Source organism: Pseudorasbora parva, chromosome 19 (assembly GCF_024679245.1).
Source record: "Pseudorasbora parva isolate DD20220531a chromosome 19, ASM2467924v1, whole genome shotgun sequence".
Taxonomy (NCBI): Eukaryota; Metazoa; Chordata; class Actinopteri; order Cypriniformes; family Gobionidae; genus Pseudorasbora; species Pseudorasbora parva.
The window spans coordinates 43,294,180-43,306,458 of NC_090190.1; the positions used below are offsets into that span (position 1 = coordinate 43,294,180).

Genomic DNA, 12,279 nt, shown 5'->3' on the forward strand with positions numbered 1-12,279 from the left:
AGAATCTGCTGATTCAGATGAGACCAGTTCTCAGCATTCATTAACATGATTGCAGATCCAATGAAAAATTAAATGTATTGTATTTGAGTGTGTGTGAATGAGTGTCTCTGTACCCGAGCAGCTCACGAAGACTGAATGAATCATGGACGACACACACACATTCAGAGATGGAGATTCTTCTCCAGGATGCAGGTACTTCAATCTTCATATGATCTTAATGTTATAGAAGACACATTTTCTTCTCATAATTTGCCAGGGGTTGGTATAGTGATCTGTTGTCTCTATCATATTCTGTTGCTGGATATACAGTATTTGGAGCCACTCAGGGTCTTTAAACATTGTCCAAAGACACACAGATACAGTTGACAGCTAGAAGATTTATGACATTATCCTTGGACAGTCTCATCACTCTTCAACACACTGTCTTATGCTTTTAATGATAGAAAGTCTTCTCATGCAGAATTTTATTTAATGTCAAATCAACCAAATTGATTCTTGTCTCTCTATTCTGTATCTATATTCTACTAAAGTCAATGTGAGGGTGACAGATCAATCTCACCGGAGCCCAGCTGTGTGTCCATGAAGAGTGACATGTCTCTAATAGAGCCAATAACATTTGAGGGAAAACACACATCAACTGATCTGTGGTAAAAATTTTACAATACATTTGTGGGAGGAAAGTTTTTTAATTAATTACGCAAGGTGATTTACGAAGGTTTGCACTCATCAGTTTACTATTGTTTGCACCATTATTTATCTCACAAAAAAGCATGTCTTAAAACAGATGCTAAATGGTAGATTGCGCTGCATATGTGTTCAATAATTTGCACATCGTCAGTACATCATGCGCAGAACTGTCCACGCCCATCAGTGTTTTTATGTAATTGCGCTCTCACGCTAAATTGCCTTTTTGTAAATCTGGCCCATAAAGTGCTGCAATAGCAGGAGTGGAGACTCTCTGTTCTCCAAACACTCTGAAGTGGAGACTCTTCACATTATGGTGTAGAGGTCGCCCATCGGATCCAGTTAACTTCCCTGTGAGCACAGTGCTGGAGTTCCTGCAGGACAGATTCTCCACTGGGTTAACCCCCTCCACATTAAAGGTGCACGTGGTGGCCATAGCAGCTTACCACACTCCTTTGGGTGGTGTTTCATCTTTTTGAGAAAACGAGTTACTAGTGACACACCAGGTTGCCAGTCTGGAACTTATCAATTATCCTTCAAGGCCTTACCGAGGCTCCTTTTGAGCCACTCAAGGAAGTCTCTGAGAATTTTCTCATGCTAAAAACATCTTTCTGCTTGCTTACTCTTCCTTGAAAAGAATAGGAGATCTACATCAACAGATCCCTCTCTGTTGCACCCTTGTGCTTGGAATTTGCCCCGGGTATGGCCAAGGAATTTCTCTCTCCAAGGCCCGGGTATATTCCCAAGGTCCTCACCAATCCGGTGAGACCTATTGTGCTCCAGGCCTTCTGTCCTCCTCCCTTTGCGACATCAGACCAAGACTGAATCTGCTTTGTCCCATTCGGCACTTGATGCTTATGTCCACAGAGCTACCCTCTGGAGGAAAACTGAACACCGGTCAGTCTTCTCCTTTTGCTGTACGGTCCCACTCCACTAGGACTATGGCCACCTCTCAGGCACTTCTGGCAGGGGCCTCCCTCCAAGACGTTTGTGATGGGGCAGACTGGTCATCATCACACACTTTCATCGGGTTCTACGAATTAGATGTTAATGCTACTCCGGGGTCTCGGGTGCTTGCCTCTTAAGACTATGCCACAGGTGGGCATGAAACCGCTGCATCACCACTCTGGGAACTAAGGTTACAGACGTAACCGAGACATTCTGACCATTTCAATTTTTCAGTTATAAAGTCTTTTTTTCATGATAAATATTTTTTTATATTTGCATTGACATAGCATTTGCAGCGTTGCTGAATGTAAAATGAAAACAGTGCAAAGTAATACATTAGAAGAAGAAAAAAACATTGACAAAATATACCATCCATATATTGTCTTTATTACATTAATGTCAACTCTACATAAAATAAATACCTTATTTTCCTCACTTTTCTTTATTCTGCTGTATTCTCTATTCTAATAAAGTCAAAACGCTCGTCAAGTTCATTCGAATATACTGCAGGGTTTGTACTGATAGAAAGCCATATGCTAATCACTGAAGTAACCCTTTAAGAGAAAACACATCAACTGATCTGAGGTACAGCCTTTCATAGATAGATAAACAGGTTGATAAACTGGTTGATATATAAATGTAGTTTTTCATTTATGATTTTTTTTTGTTTAAACGTTAACATTTTTGGCCAGGACCTCTGCTTGAGGTGAATAACTATATGAATTCTTATCTTTTTTTTCTACTCAATTGTATTGCCTCTGTTCTGTCCATATTTTTCCATAATCAGTGAACAGTCAGTGGACACTCTGGGAAAATTTAGGAGAAGACACATGTCATCTAATCTGAGGTACAACATTTATGTCTAGATATAAATCATTTTTTGCTAACATTTTTACCTCTTTTATTTACATTTGAATATTTTATTTAATCTTTCAGTCATGATTCTCAACTGGCACAAAGCCCATTTAAATCAAATCTGCTAAAGAAGTTTCAGTGTCTGTTTGAAGGAAGAGCAAAGCAGGGAAACCCAACACTCCTGAATGAGATCTACACAGAGCTCTACATCACAGAGAGTGAAAGTGGAGAGATCAATAATGAGCATGAGGTGAGACAGATTGAGACACAATCTAGGGGAGCAGCAACAGAGGACACACCAATCAAATGCAATGATATCTTTAGACCTTTACCTGGACAAGACAAACCCATCAGAACTGTGCTGACAAAAGGAGTCGCTGGCATTGGAAAAACAGTCTCTGTGCAGAAGTTCATTGTGGACTGGGCTGAAGGGAAAGAGAATCAGGATGTCCAGCTCATATTTCCACTTCCTTTCAGAGAGCTCAACTTGATGAAGGACAAAACACTCAGTCTTTCAGATCTTCTTCATGTCTTTTTCCCTGAAACAAAAGAAATGGAAATATCCAGTGATCAATATAAAGTGTTGTTCATCTTTGATGGTCTGGATGAGTGTCGTCTGTCTCTGAACTTTAAGAGCAAAGTGAAACTGTGTAATATATCTGAACCAGCCTCAGTGGACGTGCTGCTGATGAACCTCATTAAGGGGAATCTGCTTCCCTCTGCTCTCATCTGGATCACCTCCAGACCAGCAGCAGCTGATCTCGTCCCCTCTGAGTGTGTCCATCGAGTGACAGAGGTACGAGGCTTCAATGACCCACAGAAGGAGGAATACTTCAGGAAGAGGATCAGTGATCAGGGTCTGGCCAATACAATCATCACACACCTGAAGTCCTCAAGGAGTCTCCACATCATGTGCCACATCCCAGTGTTCTGCTGGATCTCAGCCACTGTTCTAGAGAAGATGTTGAGTGAAGCGGAGAGAGGAGAGATCCCCAAGACTCTCACTCAAATGTACACACACTTCCTGATCATTCAGACCAACATCAAACATGAGAAGGACTATGAGAAGAAAGTGAAAGATGAAGACATGATTCTAAAACTAGGGAAACTGGCTTTCCAGCAGCTTGTGAAAGGCAACCTGATCTTCTATGAGGAAGACCTGAGAGAGTGTGGCATTGATGTGACAGAAGCATCAGTGTACTCAGGATTGTGCACTCAGATCTTCAGAGAGGAGATGGGCTTGTATCAGGGGAAAGTCTTCTGCTTTGTTCATCTGAGCATCCAGGAACATTTAGCAGCTTTATATGCACACATTTACTCCATAAACAAGAACAGAAATGTGTTTGTCCAAATCACCAAACCAAATTTGTTGTCTAAGGTTTTAAACAGGAAAAAATATCATTCATTAACTGATCTGCATCAAAGAGTTGTGGATGAGGCTTTACAGAGTAATAATGGACATCTGGACCTTTTCCTGCGTTACATTCTGGGTCTCTCATTGGAGTCCAACCAGTCTCTCTTACGAGAACTACTGACACAGACAGGAAGCTACTCCTACAACAAAGAGGAAACAGTTCAATACATCAAACAGAAGATCAGAAAGAATCCCTCTCCAGAGAGATCCATCAATCTGTTCCACTGTCTGAATGAACTGGGTGATGATTCACTGATGCAGGAGATCCAACATTATCTGAAATCTGGAAAAATAGGAGAAACCACACTCTCCTCTTCACAGTGGTCAGCTCTGGTTTATGTGTTGCTGACATCAGAGCAGCAAATGGATGTTTTTGATGTAAAAAAGTTTATTGGAGCACAAAATACAGCAGATAAAGTTCTTCAGAAGTTGCTGCCTGTGGTTAAAGAATCCAGATCAGTTCAGTAAGTCACTCTGACAACAATCACTACACTGATAAAACATGATAAGATTTATGATTTTAGCATGTGCTTTTGAACCAAAGCAACAAAAAAGGGAAGTTTTCTCATAATCCCATGACGGGCATTGAGCAGGAGAGTGTGTGAGACACACTTACTAAAGCAGCTGAGGAGGTTTTTGTGTGTCTCTGTGAGAGCTGGATGATTGTAAGATTGTTGTGGTCAGTGTGTAAGGTGTGATGAAGGATTGAATGTGGAGGGGATCAAAACTGACAGCAAACAGCAACAGTGTCTTTAGCAGTGTATTTTTCTATATATTGATGATGTATGATTAGGATAATTGCAGCTGGTTTCAGTTCATCATGCACCTTTAATTTCTACAGGTTGATTGGTTGTGGTGTTAGAGATGAAGGTTGTGCTGCTCTGGCTTCAGCTCTGAGATCAAACCCCTCACACCTGAGAGAACTGAATCTGTCTGGAAATAAACTAGCAATGTCAGGAGTAAAGCTGCTCTCTGATGGAATGAAGGATCCTCGATGTAAACTGGAAACAATGTGGTAAGATTGTGGAGAATTATACTCATTCTCTTCCTATTGGGATTAATTAATCCCTACGCTGTATGCTGTTCAGGGAAGAATGAGGTGGAAACCGGTGAATGTTTAAACACTCTTTAATTATCATAACATAAAAGAACACAAAATAAAAGTAAAAGTGGCCGGCCCTCACGGATGACTGCCGCACACACATAAACCGAACATAACGTCCTTCACTGTCGTAAATCCTCTTTTTATGCTCTTGTAGCTCATCTGTAAGATACAAGACCAGTATGGTGCGCAGGTGGAGCTCATTAGCAATCACACCAGCGGCCTTGCTCATTCTCGCGGCTCTCTGCCTCGTCCTGTTTGCCATAGAATGATACAGGCAAGGCAAAGCAAGGAAAAATGTTTACATAGCACATTTCATACACAATTGCAATTCAAAGTGCTTTACACAGAAATTGAATAAAAATATTCATAAGAAAAAATCCCCCGGAAAAAAAACCCTTGAATCACCCTTATCTGGAGTGGAAGAAAATGGAGAGTCAGGTTCACGATTTCACTATTGATATTTGTCAGGTACCTGTGCATTTCAACAGTACCCTTGCAGACAAATCTTCTTGGAACCACCAAGGCTATACTGTTCTAAACGTCAGAACAGATCTAAATGGATCATCTGTCCTCGCACCTTGCATTTCTTTAAAGAGGCTAAAGTAACAGGATTTTAAAATCAATTCTAAATATAACCAGAAGCCAGTGCAAGGACCTGAAGACTGCTGTGATATGTTCATATTTTCTGATTCTGCTCAAAATCCTGGCCACAGCATTCTGTATGAGCTGAAGCTGTCTCATAGTCTTTTTGGGAAGGCTAGTAAGGAGTCCATTTTAATAATCCACCCTTCTGGTAATGAAAGCATGAACAAGTTTCTTTAAGTCTTGCCTGGAAACAAAACATCTAATTCTTGCAATATTTTTCAGATGATAGTATGTGATTTAGTTATTGTTTTATATGTCTATTTAAACTCAGGTCTGACTCTAAAATCACACCAAGTTTCCTGTCTTTTGATTTTTTTTGATCATTTCATCTTTGTGCCCAAATGCAATGATTCAGTTTTGTCTTTGTTTAACTGAAGAAAGTTTTGGCACATCCAATTGTTAACTTTATCAATGCATTTGGACAGAGAGTCAATGGGACTGTAGTCATTAGGCAATAGAGATAAGTATACCAGCAGCCATATCACACTGTAGCCTGTATCACCACTGAAGCTAAGCAGGGCTGAGCCTGGTCAGTACCTGGATGGGAGGCCAACTGGGAAAACCAGGAGCTGCTGGTAGAGGTGTTAGTGAGGCCAGCAGGGGTGCTCACCCTCTGGTCTGTGTGGGTCCTAACACCCCAGTATAGTGATGGGGACACTATACTGACAAAGAGCACCGTCCTTCAGATGAGAAGTTAAACTAATGTCCTGACTGTGGTCATTAACAATTCCAGGATGTCCTTCGTAAAAAGAGTAGGGGGGTAAAATTTGGCCAAATTTGCCCCCTTTGGCCCCTGTCCATCATGGCCTCCTAATCATCCCCATATCCTGATTGGCTTCATCTCCTCTCCACCAATCAGCTGGTGTGTGGTGGGCGTTCTGGTGCAATATGGCTGCCGTTGCATCAGCCAGGTGGATGCTGCACATTGGTGGTGGTTCCCTCTTCAATGTAAAGCACTTTGATTGCCTTTTAAAGCGCTATATAAATTAAACAAATTATTATTATTATTATTAAGTATAACTGGGTGTTATCTGAATAGCTGTGTTAAGCAATTTAGTTGAATAGGAGGGGCACTTTTATATACAATAAAAGACGAAAACTAAAAATATGTCATCCTGAAGTTTACAAACTATGATGGTGTAAACATAATTGGGTGATACATAGCATTTTTTTTTAACTTTTATGTTATTGAGACTAACCAATTCAATCAGCATGTAAAAGTGGGTCTGAACCTTAGACTGGACATGTTAATGGTGCCATGGATAAAGTCTCTCTTTCAAAATATGAAGTTCCTGCTTATCTGAACTATAGATCCTGAACTGAGAGACTGAAGAGTGCCATTGTTCTCTACAGGTTGAGTTATTGTGGTGTCACAGATGAAGGTTGTGCTGCTCTGGCTTCTGCTCTGAGATCAAACCCCTCACACCTAAGAAAACTGGATCTGACTGGAAATAAACTAAGAGACTCAGGAGTGAAGCTGCTATCTGATGGACTGAAGGATCCTCACTGTAAATTGGAAACACTGGGGTGAGAATGTATAAATGTGACAGCAACCACCTCCATTTATTTTTCATATGGAGGATTCAAATCATTTTCATTTAGTTTAATCTTCATTAGATTTTTTAAAATTTTTGCACAGTTTTTACGTACTAATACTTATGTGTAATGGATACAGAGTGGCTAGCATTTAGGGTGATACAAGACTTCTCTGTTTTGAGCTCGGTCCTTATCACCCTGTCAGGTTTATTTTGTTATGAGAGCTATTTGAATATATATTATTTGGCTTATTACACACCTTCTGCTATTACACACACCCCAACAGATCGGAATGCACACACACATCCATGCACTGCGTGCACACGCACAAACGCACACACACACACACACACACACACACACACACACACACACACACACACACACACACACACACACACGCATACATCTATGCACTGTGCGTGCACACACGCTCAAACAGCTGTAATATTATACATGAGGGTAATACTTGCCTAATTTTCATTGTCATCTGGTTCCGATTCAGCAGGCCAGCATGGCTGAATCTGAAATAACCCTCATTCACTATTCCCTGTGTTGATATCATATACGGTTGATATGCAGTAGATCAACTGGTATACCTTATGTGACTTAGGTATAGATCATGGGATAGGGGGACATGAGGAAGAGCAGAGGCAGGATGTTTTGGTGATGATGTTGGTTCGTACATTAAAGTTTGAGCACAAGCTCAGTGTGAATTAAAACCTCAATCTTTAAACTTTCTTTAAAATGTTTAAAATAAACAAATACATGAAATAAAAAATATACATATTAATCATCCACAATATGTTTCCACATTCTTCTAAAACAATCTTCAATTGTTTTAAATGTTTGACAGAAATGAAACCTGTTTAATTCCTCCAAACTTCAGTCTCACACCTACATTCCTCTGGGTTTTAGGATTTTTTTCTACAAATTGCCCCATTTAAAAGAATAGTCTCTCTTTCTGATTGTGAAGTTCCTTATCTGAGCTGTAGATCCTGAACTGAGACTGAAAAGTGTCATTGTTCTCTACAGGTTGATTGATTGTGATGTTACAGATGAAGGTTGTGCTGCTCTGGCTTCAGCTCTGAGATCAAACCCCTCACACTTGAGAAAATTTAGTCTTTCATTGAATAAACTAAAAGACTTGGGAGTGAAACTGCTTTCTGCTGGACTGAAGGATCCTCACTGTAAACTGGAGAAACTGTGGTAAGGTTGTTAAAATGTGTCAACATCCTCCTTCATTTTCCTTGTGGTGAATAACGAACAAAATTCAAACAAAAACTTAGATTTACAAATTACCTGAATAAAGTAAATAGTGCCTGTTCTCTACAGGTTGAGTGATTGCGGTGTTACAGTTGAAGGTTGTGCTGCTCTGGCTTCAGCTCTGAGATCAAACCCCTCACACCTGAGAGAACTAGATCTGACAAGGAATAAACTAGGAGATTCAGGAGTAAAGCCACTCTCTGATCTGAAGGATGATCCGCATTATAAACTACATACACTTCTGTGAGTAGTTATGATCAAAACATTTAATGTTTTAACTAATTTATTTTCTTCTTTTTCTTCTTCTTTCTTCTTATGTTCTTCCTTTCCAGGTAACAGTGACTTACAAACTATAAATATGTTTAATAGGAGTTTGTTTTTTAAATAGTTTATACAGTAATAACAATTGTATCTTAAAGTTTAATTCAAAAGTTCCAATCTTTAGCTTTCATAATTGTCTTGGTATCCCTAAATTATGTATTTTGAGAGAATGTCAGTCATGCTAGAAGATAATGGCACATATTTATATTTATACTTTCTATCATAAATAAAACTGACCCAATGACAGAAAGAGGACAGTCATATAGGATTATAGATAAGTGTCAAGGATCATCATTCATGGTGATTTGGATGCAAAATCAAAATCTGAATGTTTAAAAACAGCGTTAACAATCATGTGTCATAGTGATATATTATAATCACTCTTTTAATAGGCTTAGTAGTTTCTTTTATTTGTTCTAAAGTGGATAATGCAATAATGTCACACACAATGTTTATTCTGTCTGTGTTTTACCTACAGGTTTTAGATGTTAGTCTGACCTTCTCTGGATCAGCTGATGGCGAATAAAGAGCCACTACAGACACATCACATTCAACAGAATCAACAGACACACACCCATAGTGATCATCACACAAGTGTGTTTGAGTAACTTTACAGAATGATGTCACAAACCAGGAAACTATAAGCTAAAGAATGCCCAAACAGTATCACACTTCTAATAGGCTGAAGCAAGTCACTGACTGGCACACAGGAGGTATGGCACGGTGATGCAGTGTCTTGTTCTCCCTTCAGGGAACAAAGGTTACGGTCATAAACCAAGGTATTCCCTTTCAAGGGAATTTAAGTTGCATCGATTGATGTTGTGTGAACGTCTATACCCATGCCGCCATAATGACAAGTGTCTATCTAGTGTGAAATCATGAAGAAAGCACTAAGAGCACCTGAGCCCCTGTTGTAGAACCGAAGTCCAGGTCATGATGACCAGCCTGCTGCATCAAAAATATCCTGAAATGTGAAACTCCTGAAAGAAGAGCCTTTGAGGTAACCATACTCCTAGTAGAGTGGGCTCAGGCTGCTAAAGGGGAAGGCAGTCCGGCTGACTCATAGTCAAGAGAGATGGCCTCAACTAATCACCTGCTCATGCTCTCCTTAGATGGTGGGGACCCTTTATTAGGAGGCCCACAACAGACAAACAGTTCAGCTCTGTGGACGTCCTGGAATGGAGGAAGACATAAAGCCTGCAACACAATAGGAATGTAACCTGGTCTAGGATGAAGGAATGCCTTTACCATGCCAGTCACAACATCCAGGCATAAAGGGACAACCTACAGAGCTTGCAAATCTATATTTTTAAGAGAAGTGATAGCTAAGAGGAACAACATTTTGAGAGTCAAAAATGTGACTGGAACCTCTTCAATAGGCTCAAATGGGGCCAGGGATAGGCCTTGAAGAAGCACGGCGAGAGCCAATGCCCGTACCCTACTGCGTACTGCAGGCCTCAGCCTCAACATGCCACGGAGGAAACATATTACCAAAGGGTCTCTCCCTAAAGACCCAAAAGAAGGTAAGCAGCTATGGCTGCCACATATACCTTTAAAGTGGATGGGGATAACTCTGCAGTGAATCACTCTTGCAGGAACTCCAGCACTGTACAAACAGGGCAGTTAACTGGGCCCAGCTGACGACCACTGCATCAAGAAGTGAAAACTCTCCACTTCAGTTTTCTCAGCTCTGGGTGGTGGTAAAAGATTGAAGAAAGACATCCATCAGTCCTTAGATCCACCTTACTCCTCAAAGTCTGCGGTTGAGAGCACCAGTGTTGCCAATGAGGCTGGGTGTACCAAAGGAAGCAGGGCGTACAAAAGGAAGTTCTTGTCTTTCTCTTTAATAGCACATAAATCCAACCAAATATGCCTTTCTGTGTCAACCAGAACTGTATCAGAACTGTAGAATACCAGAACTGTATATACTATACCATGACTAGAGTTGGGTACCGAAATCCGGTGCCAATATAGCACCGGTACCTATACAACCGGTATGTACCGGACCAAATCAGAACGCAGATTTTGGTTCCTCATTTCAGCGCCATCAAACGTGCTTTCGCTTTGGCTGGCGCTGAGCCAGAGACTCACACACTCAGAGTTCGTCACATATCACAGCGATTCAGTGATTTCACCACATCATGTTTATTTTAGGTTTCAGACATTTAAATGCACATAAGTAGCAGAAAAAACACACTGATGTCTATGGAAGTGGCAATAACAATCCTTTCTGACAGTTATAATTTGACTGTGTTTTATTCATATCAGACACGCATTATATAAGTTACTATATTGTTTACTCTATTCTTCTCCAAGTTCACCGGTCACTTACTTTCATGTATTTCGTGAGACGAGGGTGAATTTCCAGGATTAAAATCCGACAGATCCAATCTCTGAGGCGCAAACTAACATGGCGGCTCCCATCACGCATTGTAGGTCAACCAACATGAGCATTATGACAAAACAGATTCACTTACACATATTTGAAAATCAAAATATCAGATAGCTCATGACATAGGTAACAAGTTTGTGAATATTTTGACTAAAAATAAAAATAAAAAAAATAAACCGATATGGCTGAGCTGTCATACAGCACTTTTGCGGTTGCTCTGTGTCATGTGAGATGCACGACGCGTTCCCATGGAAACAATAAGGCGATGTGTTCTAAAATATTTAGCCAGTAAATATGGTCATATTAATGCAAAATAATGCTGAGCTGAAGCTGGTTTGTAGCAGACCAAGACTACAGACTACTTCCCTGTTATTAGTGCTGTAATATCACTAGTATTAGTGCTGTTATTTAGTGTTAAATTAGACCTATTGTAGTTGGGTTAGGTGGATTTAGCTTTTACTGTGAATTTAAGTAAATTGTGTATTGTATCTATTTATATATTTAAGTATACTTTAAACTTTTAATAAATTGTTAAATTTAAAGAATAAAAAAAAATCAATAAAAATCCATTATTTAATATCATCCAACGTCGTTTGTGGCTCTTTAACAAAAAAAAAGTATTGGTTCAGGCACCGTTTAGGGACCGGTACTGTTTTAAAAGTACCGGTTTGGCACTGGAATTGTAAAAGACCCAAACGATACCCAACCCTAATCTTGACTGATGGACCTGTCCGTGGTGGCCTGGAAAGAAATATCTGTGGCCCAACACAATTCTGTGACTGCATCAGGGCCAATTCCGTCGTCCTCATCAAGGTCTCATAATCTGCCTGATAGGCTTGCTGCAAGCTCATAGTGTGAAGGCAAGCGACAGCCTGACCAGAAGCTGCATATGCTTTGCCCACCAAAGCCGAAGAGGTTCTGCCCTGGCATTTGGGCATTTAGGAATGATGCAGACTGAGGGAAGAGATAGCTCACAAGGCATCACCCCATGTCCACATTCTTTATGGCCAACTATCGAGGAATAATGTGAGGTTTGTGCACTATGTACTCGATAGGAGGCCGATTTCTCCCACAATGTTGCCACCCCATTGGACTGATTTCACACATGCTTTA

The 12,279-nt window shown here is 40.3% G+C and overlaps 1 protein-coding gene across 2 annotated transcripts; it reads left to right on the forward strand.

Annotated features, from left to right (window-relative positions):
• The first annotated feature begins 2,412 nt into the window (after nucleotides 1–2,412).
• Nucleotides 2,413–11,631, forward strand: LOC137047599 (NACHT, LRR and PYD domains-containing protein 12-like). Of its 2 annotated transcripts, XR_010899210.1 has the most exons (8): nucleotides 2,413–2,479; nucleotides 2,569–4,365; nucleotides 4,743–4,916; nucleotides 7,005–7,178; nucleotides 8,223–8,396; nucleotides 8,523–8,696; nucleotides 9,253–9,774; nucleotides 9,887–11,631. XR_010899210.1 is itself a non-coding variant. In XM_067425384.1 (7 exons), exons 1-7 carry the CDS (start codon nucleotides 2,463–2,465, stop codon nucleotides 9,257–9,259), a joined length of 2,517 nt encoding a protein of 838 aa, XP_067281485.1. In that variant the 5' UTR covers nucleotides 2,413–2,462; the 3' UTR covers nucleotides 9,260–11,631. The 2 variants fall into 2 exon arrangements, 1 of the variants encoding a protein (XP_067281485.1); XM_067425384.1 differs by having other exon boundaries at nucleotides 9,253–11,631.
• Nucleotides 11,632–12,279: the final 648 nt, after the last annotated feature.